Source organism: Ipomoea nil, unplaced genomic scaffold (genome assembly GCF_001879475.1).
Source record: "Ipomoea nil cultivar Tokyo-kokei standard unplaced genomic scaffold, Asagao_1.1 scaffold3047, whole genome shotgun sequence".
Classification (NCBI taxonomy): domain Eukaryota; kingdom Viridiplantae; phylum Streptophyta; class Magnoliopsida; order Solanales; family Convolvulaceae; genus Ipomoea; species Ipomoea nil.
Genome location: NW_017619475.1, coordinates 985,299 through 1,008,192, shown reverse-complemented (window position 1 = coordinate 1,008,192; position 22,894 = coordinate 985,299). Strand labels below are relative to the sequence as shown.

At 35.7% G+C, this 22,894-nt stretch overlaps 2 protein-coding genes and 1 long non-coding RNA gene across 4 annotated transcripts; 2 read left to right on the top strand and 1 right to left on the bottom strand.

Moving 5' to 3' along the window:
* The first annotated feature begins 439 nt into the window (after positions 1-439).
* LOC109163896 lies at positions 440-4,001 on the top strand. The gene is made up of 7 exons (XM_019312617.1): positions 440-942; positions 1,051-1,137; positions 1,245-1,511; positions 1,661-1,825; positions 2,625-2,678; positions 2,768-2,914; positions 3,332-4,001. The coding sequence occupies exons 1-7, from the start codon at positions 790-792 to the stop codon at positions 3,707-3,709; spliced, it is 1,251 nt and encodes a 416-aa protein (XP_019168162.1). The 5' UTR covers positions 440-789; the 3' UTR covers positions 3,710-4,001.
* Positions 1,876-2,417, top strand: LOC109163897. The gene is made up of 2 exons (XR_002051345.1): positions 1,876-1,906; positions 2,146-2,417. It is a non-coding gene; the product is annotated as an uncharacterized LOC109163897 (long non-coding RNA).
* Positions 4,002-16,146: 12,145 nt separating the features above from the next.
* LOC109163838 (major facilitator superfamily domain-containing protein 12-like) lies at positions 16,147-20,966 on the bottom strand. Of its 2 annotated transcripts, XM_019312554.1 has the most exons (12): positions 20,848-20,966; positions 20,312-20,482; positions 20,147-20,216; positions 19,610-19,809; positions 19,415-19,490; positions 19,243-19,314; positions 19,002-19,081; positions 18,751-18,880; positions 18,093-18,203; positions 17,848-18,006; positions 16,668-16,800; positions 16,147-16,579 (listed from the first exon to the last, which is right to left on the bottom strand). In XM_019312554.1, the coding sequence occupies exons 2-12, from the start codon at positions 20,464-20,466 to the stop codon at positions 16,407-16,409; spliced, it is 1,359 nt and encodes a 452-aa protein (XP_019168099.1). In that variant the 5' UTR covers positions 20,467-20,482; positions 20,848-20,966; the 3' UTR covers positions 16,147-16,406. The 2 variants fall into 2 exon arrangements, with proteins under 2 accessions (XP_019168099.1, XP_019168100.1); XM_019312555.1 differs by lacking the exon at positions 17,848-18,006.
* Positions 20,967-22,894: the final 1,928 nt, after the last annotated feature.

Sequence of the window (22,894 nt, the reverse complement as noted above, 5' to 3'; positions counted from 1 at the left end):
TCTTCTTCTTCTTCTTCTTCTTTTTTTTTTTTTTTTTTTTTTTTTTTTTAAGTAGATCTTTATCTCTTTTTAGTTTAGAAAATGTAACATTTTTATTTACAATATTAACATTTTCCTATAATTAATATTTATTTGACTTTCAAGAGTTTTTTTTTTTTTTTGAAAACCCTTTTCAAGACTTTTTACTTCTGAAAATACGAAATTATTGCCTATAATTTATTTATTTGACTTGATAATAATACATTGAAAGTAGCGCAAAATTTACCAAACAAAGGGCAATCATAATCAATGAAAAGGCGCAATTATTTCTTTAGTTTTTTTGAAGGAAATTTCTTTAGTTTTTTTTCTTCAAATTATTTAATTTTGAAAAAAAAAAAAAAAGTGTGTGAAGAGGAGAAGAAGAGTAAAACACATCGCAGGTCCACAAACACCATAGTAAGCAGAGTGTGACCAAAAAGACAAAGAAATGCAGCTGTTAAATGGAGAAGATGGAAAGCAAACCGACACCACTTCGACCCCCACCCCACCCCCTACCGCCCAACACTTCGCGCCTCTCTGCATTCCGTTTCTTTCCTATTCTACCCATCATCTACCTCTTCACGAGGAGCGTCGGCAGATTATCTTGGATTTTTCTGCTCTTTTTGTTTCCACTCCTCCCTGTTCAGTTCTTCATATTCTTTGCATTCTTTCTTTCTTTCTTTTGTTTTTTGTTTTTTAAAAAATAATAATCAGCTGAGCTGAAAGTTGAGACCTTTGAGGTTTCAAGAGAAAAAAAAAGAAGAGGCAACTATGAATTTCAATGTGGAAATGAGCGCCTTTTTGGTTTTGCTATTCCTGATTTCGCTTTCTGGTGCTGTCAGAAAGGAGAGCATGGTTACTCAAAAGCTTGAGGTGCAGAAACACTTGAATCGTTTGAACAAGCCTGCTGTCAAGTCCATAAAGGTTTCCCTCTTCCTCTCTCTTTACCTATCTATCTTTCTCTATATGTATATATGCGTGTAGTTATGGTGGTTTTTCCTTTTCTTGTTTTTGTTTGGCCCCAAAAAACAGAGCCCAGATGGTGATATTATTGATTGTGTTCATGTATCTCACCAACCATCTTTTGAGCATCCTTCTTTCAAGAACCATACAGTTCAGGTACCCTTCAGTTCTCTCAATCCATCCCCTCAGAACAGAACAAGAACAAGAACAATTCTTCTATTTTTGTTTTCCAAATTTTTATAAAGGGTTTTTGTTTGTGGTAGATGAGGCCAAGTTATCATCCAGAAGGGCTGTTTAAGGATGGGAAGTTCTCCTCCACATTGAAGTCTGGGAGTGATGGGTCAAGCCCAATTCCTCAGCTTTGGCATTTGAGTGGGAAGTGCCCAGAAGGAACTATTCCTATTAGAAGGACAAAAGAAGAAGACCTTTTGAGAGCCAGCTCTATAAAGAGCTATGGAAAGAAGCATATTAAAAGTGTTCCTAAACCCAGGTCTGCTGAGCCTGACTTGATTTCTCAAAATGGTCATCAGGTACTTCATTCCACCTTATTATATCCCAACCAAAATTGACTAAAATGAAAGGGATAGAAGTGAAATTGGTGGCTAGTATCTACTACCCTCTTTGAATTTCTTGAAATTAATTTTTTCCTCTTGGGCTTTTGTTTTCTTGGAGTTCTTAGCATGCAATAGCCTATGTTGAAGGAGGGCAATACTATGGTGCAAAAGCCACAATAAACGTTTGGGAGCCTAAAATCCAGCAATCTAATGAGTTCAGTTTGTCTCAGCTTTGGATTCTGGGAGGTGATTTCAATTCAGATCTCAACAGCATTGAAGCTGGTTGGCAGGTAGTTCCTTCCTCCTTCCTTTTCTTCTCGGGACCCCAAAGAGGTAAACCAGCCTAAGTAGTGACTCTTTAGCTGGCAAAAGTCCACAAGAAGGTAAACCAGCTCTAGGTACCGAAAGTGTGCCCCGCTTTATGACCATAGCAGACTGATTCAAACTAAGAGGGCTAGGATTTGAACTCGAGACCTCATGGTTACAAGTTTGTATTCTCATGGTTGGGGTTACCCATCCTCCTTTCTTTTTGGGTGAGGAGGGAAACCCGCAGCCATTACTGAGGGTGTGCACTGAGTAAATCCTGTCTTGGTGACACTAGTCGGCAAAGGACCACAAGGAGGTAAACCAGTCGAGGTTACCCATAGCAGACTGATTCAAACCAAGAGGGCGGAGATTTGAACTTGTAACCTCGTGGTTACAAGTTTGTATCCTCCATCTTGGTTGGAGTTACCCCTCCTTCCTCCTTTCTTTAATTTTCATTGAGATAAAGACAGTAAAATTCAGATTTATTTATTGTCCGGTAATTGTACATTACCCCCATTTTTACTACTTAAAAAGAATGATTAGCCAATAAATTAACTCCATGTCCTCATTTAGATCTTTTCAAGCTATACCCCAGGAATGGTAAGTGCTTTCCAATAATTCAAATGTGATACTGATTTTACCCGTGACTTGCAGAGAAACATTATTGTACTGCTGGCATGTGTAAAAAAAGTTGCATTTAGAGTTGCTAGTGGGATAAACTTTTATAGCTAATTTTACCGTTTTAATCCTCTATCCTTTAACAATCTCATGTTTAATGAACAGGTTAGCCCAGATTTGTATGGTGATCACAACACGAGACTCTTCACCTATTGGACTGTATGTTTACACTTCTTCTTCTTCTTCTTCTTCATTGAGCTAGCAATACATACAATAATACGAGTTTTGATTTCGACAAATATTGACAGAGCGATGCCTATCAAGCCACGGGGTGCTACAATCTGCTATGCACAGGCTTTATTCAAATCAATAATGAAATAGCCATGGGGGCCACCATCTTCCCCCTTTCCAGCTATCAAGGTTCCCAATATGATATCAGCATTCTTGTCTGGAAGGTAATTTCTTAAGTTTCTTTCATTAAACTATGAATCTTGGACTCTTTTGTTGGGTGTAATTTGGGTGTAACTGAATAATAAAAGAATATATTATTGGAAACAAAGGGAATCTTTGACATGTGTTCTTGACTGTATGCTAATCTTTTTCTTTGTCTTTATTCTTGTAGTAATTTTTGCCATTTGTTTCATAAGCATCAATATATAACTGCTGAAAATTATGGAATTTCCGACCACCTGAAAGTGATCTTATATCAAGTCGAAAGCCAAAAGTGGTCGGAAATAGCAACAAAGGTTTTTCCGGATACCAAAAGTGGTCGGAACAAGGCTTTCGACTTGATTTAAGATCATTTTCAGGTGGTTTGATAATACGATTTAACTTAGTATGATACATTAATAAATTGTGAGTTAATTTTACAGGACCCGAAAGAGGGTAACTGGTGGATGCAGTTTGGGAATAACTATGTTCTGGGTTACTGGCCTGGATTCCTATTTTCGAACCTTCAAGACAGTGCTTCCATGGTTGAGTGGGGCGGGGAGGTGGTGAATTCGGAGAACGATGGGATGCACACTACCACGCAAATGGGCAGTGGCCACTTCCCCGGTGAAGGGTTTGGCAAGGCTAGTTATTTCAGAAACATACAAGTCGTGGACGGGTCTAATAACTTGAGGCCTCCCCAAGATGTCGGTATTTACACCGAGGACGACAACTGCTATACTGTGCAGCTCGGAAACAATGGTGACTGGGGAAATTACTTTTACTATGGAGGTCCTGGGAGAAACGAGAAATGCCCATGACCATTGGAGTGCTTATTTATTTTCTCTGCTTTCGTGTAGAAAAAATCTTGTTCATGGTTGGTTTACGCCTCGTAAAAACCTTTCTTTTAGGGCTAGATTAGTGTAGAAAGATGTGAATCGTCGTTTTTTTTTTTTGGTTAGTTTTATGGTTGCATGGGAAGTTTTTGCCTTTGTTGTAAATGTCTCCCAAGAAACAATTGTATGGTAGGAGACAGAATATGGTGGTCAGGTTTCTCCAAGTTGAAACAATCACCTTTTTATTTGGTATGAAATTATATGCTTTTCTGGCATCTGATCTGCTAGCTTTTGTATAGGGAAAGGCAAGTAGCTTTACACTCAACTTGCATTTTCATCATCACATATAATTAAGATTTAAGACCATCCAAGATTCTTGTATTCTCTGGACTAGTGGCTTAGAATTGCAGCTAATTGTTTTGAGGAAAAAGGGGATTCTCTCCATCTTCATTTGATCATTTCAGAAAGTTAGCACATGAATGCATCATGCATAGTGGGAGGATGTGTTGGGCGTTGGCCGAGTTCAGTCTTTGTTCGATTCGAGACGTGGCGTTTGTGGTTTACCATGAAAGAATGTATTTAAATGATTAATGTTCACTTACTTATTACTAATTGGTTTTAAAACAGATATAATAATCAAATAATTTCTGCCGATGGTGACCTACTGAAAAGTAAGCATGGTACATCTGCATACCCCTCTCATCATGATGACCACCATGTCTCTGCCATTGCATGAGGTTCGAGGCCAGATTCCTGCATACATAACAGTCGTAGGGTCTGTTTTTTTAGACCATACAGTGTCATAGTTGTAAAGAGTTAATAATTATGATCCAATGATAATGTGTTCAAATTTAGTACGTGATAAACTAATAATTTGATCATATTTTAGTCATTGGCTAGTGGCTACTATCTCTCCATAAACTTCTTTTGTTACTATTATTATTATTATTATTTTTTATTATTATTATTATTATTATTATTATTATTATTATTTTTTTTTTTTTTTTTAACTCTATAGAAACTGTTTTCAATGGATTTAGACAACTTATTAAGGATTTAGGGTCTTAATTTGGCTGTTGACAAATTAACAATATACCTTTAAACCCTTAAATTTCACTAATTAAGGCGAGACAAAATTAGCAAGGAAAAATTAAATATAACTTGAAATTAAAATTAGAGAAAACGTGATCAAATTGTTAATCTAAGAAATAAATTTGAAAATATCACTCTGATAGGGGTTTAAAGTAATAATAATATTGAGGTGATGATACAACAGGATATCCAACTAACATCAATAATATTTTGGAGTACAATATCCCTCCGACCATGCATGCTGGGAAATGAAATAATGGAAATCGGTTCTAAGTCGAACACTGCAGCATCTGGGTTGATTACTCTTGGAGATTGGAGGTCAAATCAATATATAAATAAACAATGGTTTTATAAAATACTAGTGTAGCTCCGAGTTATACTTCAGTAATAATTTATATTATTTTTGTTGAAGACAAAAGATTGCATTAAATCACGAGTAAGGCAGTTTACAAGGAAAAAGGGAGGGGCATCAAACCACTCCCCACAACCTGACTCAAAAAAGGCCTCCCTAGCAACAGTGTGGGCAGCGCAATTCGCAGATCGCTTAACAAACAAGAATTGAAGAAGAGGAAAGGGAACGAAAAAGAGTTGGAGAGTCCGTTTCCACATCAACGCTACCCATACCAGTATCTTTTAACTAGCTAAGAGCCTCTCTCATACACATTGCCTCGACTTCATTGACGTTAAGAGTCCCAGTCATACGCATGTTTTTTGCTGCCATAAACTCTCCTTGATCGTCACGTAAGACCCATCCCAACCCCATAGCATTATTTTGTACATCCAGTGATGCATCCGTATTCAACTTTATCCTCCCTAGATTCGGCCTTACCCAATGTTCATTACCACCAGAATAACCTCCTGCACACTCAGTAGCATTCGCATGTTTCCAGTTCTCCCAAAAAGTGATGGCTCGTCGCACTGTCATATTCACGTCAAAAGCAACTCCCTTCCAAAAAACCAATCAATGACATTACCGTAAGTTGTATTAGCCATAGGTAAGCCAATCACATTCCAAATTTTCGCAGCCTCGGTACAGTGGGCAAAAATATGGCAAGCACTTTCGGGGTTTCTCCTGGACATATGACAAACTAATGAACAATGAATTTTTTTGAGTGAAGGGCATCTCTAGTTGGTAGGAAGGAAGAGGCCAACTGCCAGCAAAACTGCTTAACTTTTGGCGGAACATCAATATTCCAAATACGTGACCATGGTCTAGCATCGTGCGATAAACCCGTCAATCGTTTGTAGCACGATTTGACAGTGTAATCACCTTTCATATCCCAAAACCAATACCATGAATCATTTGGTTAGCGCACAGAAATGGGAATATTTAAAATCAAAGTAGCATCTCTACTATCAAAAGTATTCATAATGCGAGTCACATTTCATCACGTACCTTGTGAATTAAAGAGGGTTGCTACTGGGGCATTATACTCTGCTTCAGGCAAGGGAGTTTGGATGTACGGTTCATCCTCGATAGGTAGCCATGCATGCTTCCCACACATGTATCAAGGCCATTTCCTATTTTGCGTCTGCAACCATCTTGTAACACATTTTGAACCTCTAACACGCCCTTCCAAATGAAAGAAAGATTACTACCAGCTACTGCATCAAACTAGGAACCATTAGGATAATATCGGGCCTTGTATACCCTCGCTACCAAAGATGTGGGCTTGCTTATTAATCTCCAAGCTTGCTTGCCAAGTATTGATAAAAAAAAACACGTGGATCTTGAATGCAAGAAATAACCTAGGGTTCCTAATTAATTTTATTTCAATTAGACAAGTTCCAGAACTACTCCAGGTATAATAACGAACATAAAAACGAAAGCAATAAAGGAAACTGTGCACCAGGAAATGTTCACGCAGTTCGGAGCCTCACTCCTACGTCTGCGGGGCCACTCATATCAACCCAAATCCACTATGATAAACAGGAGTACAAGAGGAGAGTTAATTACGCACTAAAGTATAACCTATAACTACTCCAGAACCTACTCCAGCGGATTCGATGTGCAGGCGATCTTCGTTACTTCGTGATCTTGTTAAGAACCCTTCCCCATACTCAGCAATACAGAATATAACCAGTATAAGTAGATGAAGAATCTCAGTACAAAGGCTTGTAAAAGTGTGTAATCAAAATGCTAACCAACGTAGCATTTTATATAGGTAATGAGAAGTTTATTCGATCCACAAATCATGCATTCTTTCCTTCCTTGATTTCGGTTGCTCCTATTGATTCAGATCTCCTCCAAGATAGGGTCTTGACTAAATAAAAGATTTGAAGAGGTTTTACATCTCTTGGATTACTTTCTTGCACTGATCCAGTCAACTGCTCCAGACGTTATGACTAATCCAGTAACTATTTTGGCAACTAACTCAAGCCAATATTAAGAGGTTTAATGTGCAACATTTTTACACTTACAATCTCCCCCTTTGGCTATTAGTTGACAAAACTACCAAACAGATCTCAACGGCTTACAAAAACAAGAATTTGCCAGATGAGAAGAAAAGATACACTTTGACATTTTTGGATTAGTCACTAGTCAGGAGTAGATTGACACACACCCTTCTTAGACTTAAACAATGATGTGCCAGAGAACTCAACCACATTTAAAGCACAAAAGCACATAATAATTTAGAAACACACATACAACACATAGGGTAACAACTTAGCATTTATCATAGAGGCAAACAATGCACTTATCAAGTAAACAACGCAAAAACTAACAGATAACTACACATAACTAGCAGTAGCAGATAGCAAACCACAATTATTCACTGGCACATATTGTAAGTTCACAAAAAGAAAAAAAAAAAAAAAAAAAAAAAAAAAAAAAAAAAAAAAAACTCCCCCTTACTACTTGCACTCCCCCTTTTATGGCAAGCTAATGGACAAAGAGCAGCATCAGGACTGGGATGAGGAGGAAGAGGTCTCGACAGTGGCATCTTCATCAACAGAGGCAGCTTCAAGAGATGCGATGTGACGATTTGTGCGGAGCAGCTGAGCTTCGGCAGAGGAGATGTAGGATTGAAGAGTGAGAGAGGCATCCTTCAAGGCGGCAATATGTGACGAGAAAAAGTCCGCCTGCTGTCGAAGAACAATCAAGGGCGATGAGGAGGCATGATGAGAAACAGCTGAAGGGGATCCCGAGCCTGAACGAAGTGGAGCAGCAGGAGCTGGAGCAGGTGGATCTGAGGTGAGAGTGGCCCGATTATCAAAGTGAGTCTTCTGGAAGAGCCAAAAGTCCATGGAACTTTTGTGAGTAACGTGGCAGAGCACTTCATTGGAATACAACTATTGATATTATAGGTTGCAAGCATCTAGAAAGTATATGATACGACTAAAGCTGTCTATGAGATGAGTTTGTTGTATACGAGTGAAATCAAATGTTTTCAAAGTATACTCTATAGTACTTTACAGGGTTGAGTGTGGTTATACTTAGCTTCGTGCTAACGGGTGTTTTCCTATTTGTCTATGTGTTGCTTGAAAAACCCCTTTCAGGTGGGCCCAGCGATGAGAAGTGATCGAGTTAGACTAGTCTTTTAGATTGAGATGTCTAAACTCTTATTGACTTATTTATGTTGTTATCCATCGGATGTTAGACTTATGTTATTTTGTTATTGATGGACAATTTTAATAGTCCTCGCAAGTGCACGAGTCAGTGTAGTAATAGTGTGCAAAGGCAAGGGTCGAACCCACAGGAAATTGTACGAGGCAATTTAATGACTTAAAAATGATTAACTCAATAATTTAAAGCACTAAAAATAAATGTCAAAGATAAAGATCAATTCAATTTAAAGTGTTGAAAGCTACCTAACAGTCAAATTGGATTTAACTAAATGAATTGCAAGGCATGAAATAAAGACAGGAACTATAAATTAACCAACCAAAACAGCAACGAAATATATGCTAGGAACATGAATCATTACTTAGCAAAACATAAATAAAGCCTAATTCAAGTGGCAAAAGTAAGTTCAAAACTAGTACGTGCAAACTTTCATAGTAAATTATACTAAACCTTAGGCTCACAGGAATTAGCAAACCATGGTATAATCAACACTAAATGACAACTAGAGGCTCAAGCTCTTCGAAATTAAACAATCAAATTGAAGTTTAAGGAGAGGTGATGGATTACAGTACGCCAAATAAATATAGAGATTCAACAGCCATGCAAATTAAGAAAAGAAACAAAGAAAGGACCCAAAGCTCACTGCCGTGGATGATCTTGCATTCTTGCTGCGCCAAAAGAAGCTACCACCTGGAATTAAATTTGGTCGTCCATAATTCGCCGTCGAACGCCAAACCCAGCCGTACCGACGAAAACGTCCGCTCACCGCCTCCGGAATTGGTCCGGGGCAAAATTGATGATTATCTCCCTTTGATTGCTCTCTTTTTATACTGATCCGCCCCATCAATTTCTCCTTCTTCCGCCATAGATTTCTCCAACCTTCGTACTAGCTTCGCAAACTGACCACTTCTTCCGGCTCTGATTCGCGATCATCGCTGACCCTCTCTTCGTTCGCTTCTTACGATTGACTAGGAGGAAAACAACAACAACAACAACAACAACAACAACAACAACAACAACAACAACAACAATAATAATAATAATAATAATAATAATAATAATAATAATAATCTTATTAGACACCAAATATAACTAATCTACATTTATTAAACTCCTACTGATCATGTACTACTAAAATTATTTTAAATTAGGATCAAAGAATTATTGGACTGACAGAATTCAAATAATAGACAAATTTAATAAAAACAACATAAAATTGAATAATATTACTAAAAACTAATTATAGCAATAATATATAAAAATAGATAAGAATTAATCAATTATTTGCAACTTAACTATAAAAAATTATTTAAAGTAACAACAAAAATAATGTTTATCAGTTATTTTTCGATGATGTAGACTTCGGGGTGTGTTTATCCCCCTTATGCTTATTTAAGTTGATGGATGGTTAGTTATTTAATTTATTTGTTTTTCTAGTACTACCCTTAGCCTGTGCAATCACTACGGAGTGGTGGTTGTGACGGTGACATTCCCACTAGTTATCTTTTATCCGCTGCTTAGTTATGTTAATTATGGATTAGAATTGTAATTAAGTTTTAGAAAAAGTGGGGTGTTACAAATTGGTATCAGAGCGGTACGAACCGCGGGAGACTTAAAAAGTTTTACTCTTAGGATTAAGTATGAGAACTCTAAGTGGAAAGCCTAGGAAAGACCGAATAGGAAATGATCTCTAAGTTGAAATCCTGAGTGGGATAAGTTAGGAAGATGAACTTGAGTGAAATCCTAGGAAGTATGAGATTAGGAAAGAACCCTAAGTGATGAATTAAGAAGAGAAAGCCTCAAGTTCAGTGGTTAAGTGTGAGGTTCGGTGATAAGAAAACCCTAAGTATCAAAAAGGGACGCGGTGGGGTCGTGAGTTTCCTTGTCTTGTTGTTAATTGCTTATGTGATTTACCTATGTGCTTGTTATGCTTTTGTTATCTGTTGTGAGCAAAGTAGAGAAGTTAAAAGTGAGAAGTTGAAAGAGAAAAACCAAGAATTTGAAAGTTAAAAGCATAGAAGAGAAGTTTGTCTTTGTTAAGTTGTTAAAATAGATGAGAAGAGATGCCTTTGTTTGCTTTGTGTGCCTTGCTTATTGCGACCTTTGTCTCAAGAATAGAGAAGCTAGAATCAGCTAACCTTTAGTCGTGCTAACAAGAATGATCTGTTCTGGTCATGTTCAAAAGACATCGTGATGCCGCCGCGAAGAGTTAGAGAGGAATCTCGTCGCTCCTCAAGACCTGGAGCGTCATCATCTACAGACTTGACCGAGAGCCTGCGCCAGCTCACCCAGTTGACTCAGACCATAGGAGCTGCCGTACTCAATGGGAATAACGGTGGCGGTGATGTGTTTAGGAAGATCACGGGACGCAATCTACCGTGCTACTTGGGTCAGGAGGATCCGGAAGTTCTCGAGAGTTGGATCCGCGCACGTTTGAAAAGCTGTTTGGCGTGGTAGGATGCTCAAAGGATCAGCGAGTAGAGGCTGCTGTATACTATCTACAGGGAGAGGCCCATCACTGGTGGGTCATGGAAGGACCGACTGTTCAGGCGAGAGAGGGGTTTGACTAGGAGATGTTCATGATGGTGTTGAAGGAGAGGTTCTATCCGGAGCATGTCAAGGCTGCCAAGTATGAGGAGTTCTTGCATCTCGAGCAAGGAAGTTCGACTTTCCAGGAGTATCATGCCCGCTTTGTGGCACTATCTCGATTCACTCCTACCTTGGCACCTGATGAGGCGAGTAGGGCTCGCAAGTTTATCCGAGGGTTGCACTATGATGCTCAGAAGTCTTTCTCCGTGGCGAGATTTGCTACTTTGACTGAAGCCTACGATGCAACTGCTGGTTACTCTAGGCTTCAACAGTTGCACCGAGATTCCATGCAGGGAATGAAGAAAAAGAATGAGGGTGTGGATTCACAGTCGAACAAGGGGCACAGGTTCAAATCTATAGGGCTCTACTCCCAAGCCAAATCAACTTTGGACCTAAACCAAATCCTCCTATCACGAGTCTCAATTTCTTCCAGTTGTCTAGACAATCAGAATTTATCAACAGTTGAAAATTTTAGTATAAAAACACACATTTTATAACAGATGAATTTTTAAATTTAGAATATTTATAATTCTAACCTTGTCTTTTTCACCTTATTTTTTTAACAACCCTCAAATCATGGATTGCATATAGTTCTAATAAAACGTAAAAAAATTTGAGGTGACTTTGTTTTTTTGTTTTTTTGTTTTTTTTTTTGTTTTTGTTTTTTGTTTTGTTTTGTTTTTTTTTTAATATATAAGTTTATCAAGTTTAAAGTTTAATTTTCAATATTATAGTGTATTTTAATATTATTGAGTGCATTTTTAATAATATACTCACTTCGTCTTATTTTATGTGTCTGATTCGGTTAACGAGGCTTGATTGATGTTATTTTTAATTCAATTTTTCATAATATTAAGTTTAATATTAGTTAACAAAATTTATATATTTAGAAACTATACCTAAAAGTACTATGCTAACACAAAAAATTAAATTTAAAAATAAATAAAAAATACTAAAGAAAATAAATAAAGAAGAAAGAGTTGGTTTGACCAATAAATAGTAAGTAGGACTAATAAAATAGACAAAGAGAATATTGTATAATCGTAGATGAATTTCTAAAAAATACATTAATTTATTTTAAAAATATTATCAACTTTAAAATGTACTTTTGAACAATATAACGTACACTTCTAATATTATGGAGTGTACTTTAAACAATATAACGTGCATTTCTTGATGCAAAATCCAATTTGGTTTAATTTATTTCAATGTTGCAAAAAATGTTAGGTGCCCTCTAGGCGGCAAGGGGCGCCTAGGCGCCAATTTTTTTATTTTTTTTTAATTTTTTAATTAAAAATAAAATTAAAAATTAAAAATTTTTAAAATTTAGTAATAAAATATAAGGTTTCCATAGTTATTTCTTAGAAACTATTTACGAAAGTGGTTGTAAAATTGTTCAAAAGATTGTTTAAACCATCTAAATAGTAAAAAAAAACTAAAATTAAGAGCTAAAGAAGCATTTTTTTGAGAAATTAGTGAGTCAAACCGCCTTCGGCCTCCCACCGACTAAAATTAAGGCCATTCCTCGCGGCGGCCTCCCACCGCCTAGCACCTAATCGGCGTCTAGGCGCGATTTTTGCAACACTGATTTATTTGATATTTTTATTTTATGTTTTCCGAGTTTCTAATGTTTGGCAAGAGGGGGGAAAATGAGATCAATGAAAAATGATGCATTAGTCAAAGGAAAATAGATATGTTTTGGAGGAAAATGACTTCTCCTTTTTTTGGGGGAAGTCATTTTCCAAGAGATGCACATACAAAATTTTTTGGACTTAATTTTTTACGGTCTTTTACATGTCGGCCCACCAAGCCCATGGACTAGGGTTCATGCAACCATAGCCCGCCCCATGCGGGATGGCATGCCCCGTGACCCGATCCGCAAACTTTTTTTTTTTTTGAATTCAAAATTTTTAAAAAATAAGTAAAGTTTATAAATAATATTCATTTTTATGTATTTAAAAATTTTTTAAAAAAATACATTTTTTAATTAAAACTGTGTTTATATATATATATATATATATATATATATATATATATATATATATATATATATATATATATATATATATATAAGTACTGCAGATAACTGCATACTATACATAATGCAAATATATATAAGTACTGTAGATAACTACATACCATATATATATATATATATATATATATTTCAAAAGAGTGATTTTTTGAAAGCTACTGGTTCTATTACATTGTAGTATTTGGTCATATACTTTCTCAAGTATTTGGTCATATACTTTCTCAACCTACTGAACCAATAACGCCTTCACTGAGGCTCGAACTCATAATCTTCCAAATGAAAGTCCAACCCGGATACCATTAGACCACATAGTCCTGGTATTTCATAAGAGTGATATTCATACAAGAATTTTATCAAAAGTATCAAATAATTAAAATTTTGAAGTATCTAATTCTTTTTATTTTAGTGTTCATTTTCTAGAAAATGAACCAAACAAACAATGACAGTTTTCCATTGTATAGCAAAACACCGAAAGGGAAATATTTTCTGAAAAATGACTCATTTTCTAGAAGTCATTTTCCAGATTTCCAAAATACATTAATTTAGGAGTTCAATTTTTAATATTTAAGATTTAGTATTTATAATTTAAAGTTTAATTTTTTTGTTGGTATTTTTAAAAATTATCTAAACATGCAAGGTCGATTACTAAAAAGGGCACCATACAGTGTTAAAATTAAAATTATTGTGTAAAATTAACAATAATTACAATAATTCTACAACATTTTTAATTTTTTTGATATGATCAGTATAATTTTTACAAATATAAAACTGAAATTAATTTTTAATTTTCACTGGAAATATTCTCAGGAACTCTTTATATTTTATATTTAGAGTGAATTTCATTTTTGTCCTACTATTATAGGGACGTTTCTAATTTCAGTCCACTTTAATTTTTTTGCCACTTTACAACCATTGTTATTGAATGTGTTCCACTTTTAATCCACCGTTAATATTTCTGTCAAGAGGCCGTATAATCAAAGGGTATTTTGGTCTTTTTATGTTTGTCTCTTCTCCTTTAATCCAGGCGCTTCGTCCTCCTCCTTCGATATTCGAAGATAGCTCTTCGAACAATGAGAATCGGAAGCCAAAGCTACATCGTTTCGTTCGTTCCAACATGGGCCGGCGAGGTTTCTTAAGTTTTAAGTTTAATGTTCTCATTTCTTTAGTCAAACATAGTCTTGGATGAGAAGAAAGGTCAAAATACCCCTAGATTACACAGCCTCTTGATGGAAATACTAACGATGTGACTAAAAGTGAAACACATTCAATAATAGTGGTTATAAAATGACAAAAAAAATTAAGGTGAATTAAAATTGAAAACGCCCCTATAACAGTAGGACCAAAAATGGAATTCAATCTTATATTTATATACCTTAAAGGCTGTGAAGAGAGAAAAATGTGGGGAAAAACCACTAAATTACAAAAAAAAAAAACAAAAACAATAATGGTGAATTGTGTATCAAATCTAATAATGAAATAAAAGATTATTATTAGATTTGATTTCATTATGAAATAAAAGATTTCTTTCAAAAATAAAAAAATAAAAGATTACCCAGCATCGCTGAATTACTAGTTTAGATACTTAAGAGTGTGCAGTAATATAAATTTATTAATAAGTTTTGCCTGAAAAAACTAACAAGCTAGCTGCTATCATCTATATATTTAGAGTTTCTGTGTATCTATCGATCAGAGATTCAGAGCTCAGGTTTTGCAGGAGGATCTTGATATTTGCTTGACAGTGTGTTCTTCAACTTCTGGGTCGCCTTGCCCACCGTCTCTCCGGCCAACTTCGCCGCGGATTTTGCAGAATCTTCAATGGTTTCTTTGCTCTTATCCACGCTCTTCACCACCGCCTCTTTTACCTTCTCCCCTGGTCCTTCTTCCATAGCTTCCGGCGCCTCTCCCTGCCGGAAATCGAGATTGGGAGGGGAGAAGAATGCGCGGCCTTGTTGGATTAAGGAATCGAGTTTGGTCCAGTAGGCTGAGGTATCTGGAAACGTGGTAGGCAGAGAGAACAATGCCATGGCCGTCTCTACAATGGGGTGACGTCTTTTCCTGACGGCTTCCATTCCATCGGCCTTGCTCGCCTCTTCTCCGGCGGCTAGGGAGTGAGAGAAGAGGGAAAAGAAGAAGACGATAATAATAATCAAAGCTATGATCTTGAAGATGAGTTTGTTTTCTATCATCTCTAATGTGTTTGGACTTGATCTGAGAAGCCAAGAAGTTGGTTGAAATTAAAGGTAAAGACTAGAATGCATGAGTCATCAGGCAGCGATGGATTTAAGGTTTTGGTTAGGGGACACGTTGCCCGACAGTTGAAGTACACGTGCCACACTTGGCCAGCGCCTCCTACGTCTCATAGATTGGATTGGGGTCCGGTTAATAAGGGAGGAAATAATGTATGTGATGACCAAAATGGTCCCTTAACTATAGTAAATTGATGTCTGATGATTAAAAAATAGAAGATAAAATTGGTTAAGATCTTTTGAGTTGAGGGACTTAATTTGGTAAAAAAAAATCAAGGATTAAATTGATAATTTTAGCATAATCAAAATATTATTTTAGTAATTAACATTATTAATTTTTATCAAGCACTTGTGTTCAAGTGGCACCATATGGTCGTTCGCAATTTTTGTGGCAGGCAGACGATCAGTGGACTTAGTCGTCTGCCTAGACCACCGAATATGGTGATACACTAGACGGTCAGTCGGCATCTAGCGTCTAAACGCAATTTTTATAACAGTGTCTGGTTGGCATCTAGCGTCTAAACGCGATTTTTGTAAAGGTGCTTGCCCTACAGTTAGACACATTTAGTACTTGCAATTTAGACACAACATAGGTACATAAATTGTTAACTGCTGGTACAAAATATGTCAACATGTTAGTTAACATATTATGTGTTTGCAGTTAACATATTATGTGTCTGCATTTAACAATTTATGAGTTTATAGTTATCATATTATGTGTTTGTAATTAACATGTTAAGTGCCTTCAATTTGTTTACAAGTACATAAATTATTAACTGCAAGTACAACATGTGTTAAAGCAGACACATAATTTTTAAATCAAGGTTCACAATATAATATAAACCCTACTAATATAAACCATGGTATAAGAATTGCATCCCAAGGAAAGAAATGACAAAAGCATACTTTATTGCTAATTTAAGCAGAAAATAGAGGTGTGATTTGGTACACTCATCACCAATGCTTAATTACATAGTAGGTGTAAGTTTCTTTGGTACATGAATACACAATCCAAACATTATTATAACTAGAGTATCTAAACTCTGATTGTAATCCAGCAGAGCAGATCAGAACTTGAGCAATAATCTAGATCTGCAATGGCAATAAGGCATCATTCAACTTTGCCGATGGAGTCTTAGCTTATTGGATGGGCTATGCCAAAAGTGGTTCTGCTAAAGGCTGCTTCTTATGGGAGGTGTGCAGTAGTTTCATGGTGAAGGAAACTATGACCCCAAAAAGTGCAGCTATTCCTGGGATGAACCCTAACGAAAATCGCGTCACAGAGAAACAAGCCTGCGCTGGATTGCATGCCACAGGATCAGCATCTGCACAGATGGATTATCAGTTTTAGTGGTTCTACTGTCAATATGATTTTGCAGCCCTACAGTACAGAAGAAGAAGATTACTGCTTACCCTCAAATGATTCTAGGAAATACAGCGCCACCCCACATAGTACTTTGTCAATGAAGCCCATTGATCCATAAACGAAAGCCGAACCATCCAGATGTTTGTCCACAAGAGCACTCTCCATGCCTATTGAAGTTACCTGTCATGATGAAATACAATGCCTTCATTACTACATCTGTTAGTTGGGTGGAGCTGAGCTCCGTGAAGGCCAAGTCCAACACCAGGTGGGGGTGGCTATACTCTAGGTGATTATGGTCTTATTTAGTAAAATAGTTAATTTATCAGTTAATTTTGATTTATTTGATTACTATTAGCCGTTTGATTTGGTTAAAAAATCAATATAACTGTTTGATTAATTAATCAACTTTTTGTAAATTTAAAATCCTAAAATTCAAAAAGCTGCTCAAGACAACTTTTTAAATTAATTTTTTGAGAAAAGAAAGTATACCAAATAGTTATAAACTAACAACTAATTTACTAATCACTTTTTACAATGAGCTAATGTTATGAACTAGTTATATTCTATAACCCAAACAACTAACCGCTCAGCTAACAGTCATATACCAAACATGATCTATATTTTTGGGTAAAGACCTAAAGGGCCAACTTAAGCACCATGCCCCTTGGTATAACGAAATAAAGTTGTGTCATTTGTTATGATTAGAGATGAAAATAGGCTAGGTCTATGGGGCCTGTGGTCTGGTCTAATTTGGACCTAGCATAGCATGCATGCCTTTGTTAGTTATGTACTATTGTATATTTGTATTAGGCTTGGTATACTTTAAAAATATTTTCACATATATAGACCTTAAAAAGGCTAACATGTAGGCCTTAAATTAAGCTCAAAACCTATTTATTTTAATGCCTTATATATTAAATAATCTCTTAAAAAGGTTTTAGGGCAGATCAGACCAATTGAGCCTAACAAAATAGCTACATAGAAGCTCAAGCCTATGATCAATATAGTACACTCAGACTTAATTCTCTAAAACTCAACTCGGTCTAGCCTATTTTCATCCCTTACTATTAACTATAGTTTTTGGAGTAGTAAGAAACCGTTTGATGTAACAACATCCTCAATTTATATTGTAGGGATGAAGCCTTGTATGTATTTATCTGTCTTGATAGCTAGGGAAAATATATATATATATATATATATATACATACAGATTCCATTATTCCATACCATCATTAAGGCATTTGCAATGCCAATGAGTACTGATAAGGCATACATAAAAGAGTTCATCTTTATTGGTAGCAGCATCACAACTGCACCACATAATAACCAGAGGATGCCACCGCCAGCGAAAAAGATCTTTAACCTTTTGCCGCTCCACTCCAGTTCCTATATACAATCACAATAATGGTTCCATCTGCACTTTAGTAAAATAAGCTACAAAATTTTATATAATTACAGATTCCATAGCAAACCTGCAGCAGCACAGAGGTAATGAAGCTGCATAAATAGATGATAGCAGGAACCAGTGATTTTGCAGATTGGCTCATGCGCAGATCATTGATTACGTACACAGCAAGAAATGTCTGAGCCACCAGCCAACAAAACATGCAAGCAGATCAGATCCAAAGAAATCACCAAGACTTAAATAATAAGAGAAATGGGAATTGAAATTCAAGAGATTTAGGTCTTATTTGGTAAAATAGTTAGCCTATCAGTCAATTTTGTCTGGTTTGACAACTATTAGCTGTTTGACTTGGTTAAACAACTAATATGAGCTTTGATTAATTAGCTTTTTGTAACAACTTATTGCTCCAAAACACTAAAATTCAAAAAGCTGTTCAAAACAGTTTTTTTCGATCAGTTTTTTGATAAAGTCATTTTGTATGTAATCAGCTATCAGCTAACTACCAAACATCTTTCTACAATCAACTAATGTTGCCAACTAGTCAAACTCACTAACTCAATCAGCTAACAACTATTTATCAAGTTGAAAGCAAAAAGTGGTCGGAAATAGTAACAAAGGTTTTTCCGGATACCAAAAGTGGTCGAAACAAGGCTTTCGACTTGATTTAAGATTATTTTCAGGTGGTCGAAAATTTCATAATTTCCAGCAGTGATCAGATTACGTACCTGAGATACATTGGTAACAACTCTGGTGAAAACATAAATACTTGCAACTTGGTAATACAAGACTCTCTTCAACCAATAAGTCCAGGGGGTGTTGGAGCCAATCTTTTCATGACCATCATCATCCTTTTTTCTGCCCACAATTTAAAATCCATGGCACACAGACAGACACACAGTATAGTATTTGCCAGATCAGAGGAAAACTAACCGGAAGATGAGAAATAATCTTAAGATATGTGACAAATTAAACTAACCTTGGCTCTTTAACCCCGAGATGAAAGATGATTACAAAGACACCGCCAATGAAAATCGATATAAATGCCATCCAGCGGTACTGCACGTACAATATAATGGTTTACTATACATTATAAACACAGCCTCTATACCAAATTGAAGCATGTGCTCCATCTCAACTAAAAGCCTAAGCTGATAGTTGGATTGCACATTAATGGCTCAACAGCCTGCAACTAAATTGTTATTAGCATATATACCTACCTGAGTTTTAATGTCTTCTGCATTGTTAGTGAACACAAAGAAAGTGACTGCATACAACATGAGGCTTGCAACCTTTAATTCATTATTAGCAATTTGTCAAAGAAAATGGGAAAAATGATTAGTCTGCAATGCCTCGACCACAAAGTACAAAGAGTAAAAGGTGTCAATTAACCATTGTAAATGCGTTGCGACAGCTAACACATGCTATTCTGCTTGATTCATTCAGAGTAATGCAGTTCACCATCGACCTACAACACGATTATCCACGTACAATTGTACGTGTTTTGTTAATGTTATGATACATACTTTTCATGGACCTCATAATTCAAATAGCTAGGTAGATAGGTTAAGAAGAAGAGTTACATACATGTGTGATATTTGAGTACACGACCATCCGCTGCAGAAGACTACTGCAGATATGCAATACCCCACTGTTTGCACTGTGGGTGAATCTGAACCCAGAATTTTGCAAGGGATACAAGTGCCCCCGAAAAGCGAAATAAATGAAACACCAACCATTATGCACCCTGCACCATGCCATATCTTGAACTGCCCAAACCTGTCAATCTTGATAGTTGGATTGCACATTAATGGTTATATGCTCAGCACGCCCCCTCACGTTATCGGGTGACCTCAGTGCCCCCTCACGTGTGACTAAATTGAAGCATATGCTCCATCTCAGCTAAAAGTCTAAGCTAATAGTTGGGTTGCACATTAATGGTTATATGCTCAACAGAGGGTGCTGGACTTGGCCCTTTATCGACCTCCGTCCAACAATCCCCTCCAGCACCAGTCTTAACTGGCTCTGATACAACTTATTAAGATCAAGCGCTTATCAGTAGTCAATGGAAACTTGTCCATTTCCTAGCTAGAAAAATGATTTAGTTATGACAAGGAAAGATACCAGTTCACCAGCAATTATTGTTGTAAATGCATCAGCAAACTGACCCACAAGTGTGACAATTGCTGCACTACTGCACATTTTTTTGTTTTAAGTATTCAGAAAAAAAGTATGTAAATCAGAAGTGAAACGAGACATTATTGCATCTAATTACTACAACATATATACCTTGGGGACAATCCAATATCAGTCAAATAAAGCAAGAGATATGTATACCAGCAGCACTGTGTAATGTCATTGAGCATATGGCCTACTCCATATGTGAGCACAGAACACCTTCCTAGGGGCTTTTCCTCCTCCTCCTCCCTATTATCTCTGCCCATTATCCTCCTATATACACTGTATATAACAACGCTTCTTTAGGTGAGAATGTACCAAGAATCACTGTTGAAAATTATGAAATTTCCGACCACCTGAAAGTGATCTTATATCAAGTCAAGCAAAAAGTGATCAGAAATAGCAACAAATGTTTTTCCGGATACCAAAAATGGTCGGAACAAGGCTTTTGACTTGATTTAAGATCATTTTCAGGTGGTCGAATATTTCATAATTTCCAGCATGGATGACGGTGGAGACTCTTGAGTAAATTGTGTGTACGCGTTTAGTAGATTGTCTATACTCATGCTTGTTCGTATCTTCTGTATTCTCATTTGAAAACAAGCCTATATATATAATTAATATAAAAATAAATTAAAATTCCACACCTTATTGTATGCCCGGGCAGAAAACAATTTCTCACTCTGAAACTTTGGCTAGCTCTTGGTGCTATGCATAGTTGTAGACTTGAAGAAGCGAGGATGCTGCTTTAAAATAAATGAAAACTGGCCGTGGATTGCTACTTCACGTGGAACAAGCCGGCCGAGTAATATATTGCTGGATATAATTCAATGGACCCGCCCGAGATCATTGGTCATGGCTGCACAGTTTCAAGATAGTTTTAAGTATTCCATTAATCAATATTATATTATAGAGTTAATACCAACTAAGGTACTTCGAGTATAGTGATTTTGCCACGTTTAGTCCTAAACTTTCAAATTGACCATCTGTGTTTCTTAGACTTTCAAATTTAACCCTTCGTCCAAGTTAACCAAACATGGCCCTCAAGGACCATGGTTTAATTTGAAAGTCGAAGGACAACAAATGGTCAATTTGAAAGTTTAGGACTAAACGTAACAAAATCATTTTACTCGGAGGACCCCATGTGACATTAACTGTTATATTATATTATGCAAAAGTTTATGTAAGACCGTCTCATTGATTAAATTTGAAAGTCGAAGGACAACAAATGGTCAATTTGAAAGTTTAGGACTAAACGTAGCAAAACCATTTTACTCGGAGGACCCCATGTGGCATTAACTGTTATATTATATTATGCAAAAGTTTATGTAAGACCGTCTCATTGATTCTTATACATAAGATGGGACGAATCAAGATGAAAATGTATGTAATACTTATATTAAAAAATTCAAAAATGTAATATTAATTAGAAATAAAGTGTTTGTTATTTATAAGTGAATAAAATGTAATACTTTTACATTTTGGTTTTAAAATATTACATTTTTCTAAAAAGTATTACATTTTCTTTATAAGCTAATTATATTTATTTGTATTACATTTTTCAGTATAAGTATTGCATTTCCATATTGACCTCGCCCATCTACAAATAAAAATCTGTGAGACGGTGTCACAACTCACAGGAGAGTCATTCATTATATTATACATAATAGTTAATTCAATTGTTCGTTTTAGATTTATAGGTGTAGCAGTTCACTTTTAGTCATTTTTTTAAATTTTTTTTCTAAACATCCACTTTTGGTCCTAGTATTATTGTGGTTTGACCATTTTTGGTCTTTTATTAACAAAACAGTTTAAATATCGTTAAATATAAGGGCATTTCAGTCTTCCATAATGGATTTTAAAAAAAAAAACATAAAAAATATAGCGGATCAACCTACTTTGTATAAAAAAAAATTAAAATAATCTTGTATTTAATGATATTTCAACAATTTATTTGACAAAGGACAAAAAATATTTATATCACAATAATATTAGGACCAAAAGATGAAACCTAATAAGAAATTCAACTCGACAGTTTGAAAACGATAAACTTCATGGCCGAACGAGTTAATCTCAAGTCATTTAAGACTACTCTTGTTTGTAAGGAAGCTCTATCCTGGCTTTTGGAGAAGAATATAACAACGGTAACGATTCAAACAGATTGTTTACAGCTGAGAAATGCGATACGGCAGAATACAACTATCATAATGTCTTATGTTGGAGTAGTAGTTGACCAGTGTAGGACTTTAGCTTCGTCTTTTAATTATGTCTTGTTTAATCATGTTTCTAGGCAGATTAATGCGCATGCGCACACGTTAGCTTCGTTAGCTTTTATTCAGGATCAGGCTATGTACTGGGATTCTATCCCTCCAGACTGCATTGCAGCTTTGATTCATTAATACAATCATTCATTGGTTGGCTTTAAAAAAAAAAAGACTACTCTTGTTTTTCTAAATATTTTTTTCAAGCTTTTATAATAAAAGTTTAATTAATATATTAATAAATTTATTGCAAAGAAAATATTGTTTATGATAATAAATATTGAAAAATAAAAACTAATTATAATATTATATTAAAAATGTAAATATATTAATTTTTTATTTGTCAAATCTTAAATTATACAATTATTAATATAAAAAAATTTTAGTTATATATTTTGTACAAATATTTGTAACTGTTACATTATATTTTTTT

Coding starts and splice junctions, on each gene's coding strand:
- LOC109163896 (XM_019312617.1), top strand. CDS start 790: ATGAATTTCAATGTGGAAATGAGCGCCTTTTTGGTTTTGCTATTCCTG. Junction 1,138..1,244: donor TCAAGAACCATACAGTTCAG/GTACCCTTCAGT, acceptor TGTTTGTGGTAG/ATGAGGCCAAGTTATCATCC. Junction 1,512..1,660: donor TTTCTCAAAATGGTCATCAG/GTACTTCATTCC, acceptor TGGAGTTCTTAG/CATGCAATAGCCTATGTTGA.
- LOC109163838 (XM_019312554.1), bottom strand. CDS start 20,466: ATGGGCAGAGATAATAGGGAGGAGGAGGAGGAAAAGCCCCTAGGAAGG. Junction 18,881..19,001: donor CTCGGGGTTAAAGAGCCAAG/GTTAGTTTAATT, acceptor AATTGTGGGCAG/AAAAAAGGATGATGATGGTC. Junction 18,204..18,750: donor TTGTTACCAATGTATCTCAG/GTACGTAATCTG, acceptor CTGGTGGCTCAG/ACATTTCTTGCTGTGTACGT.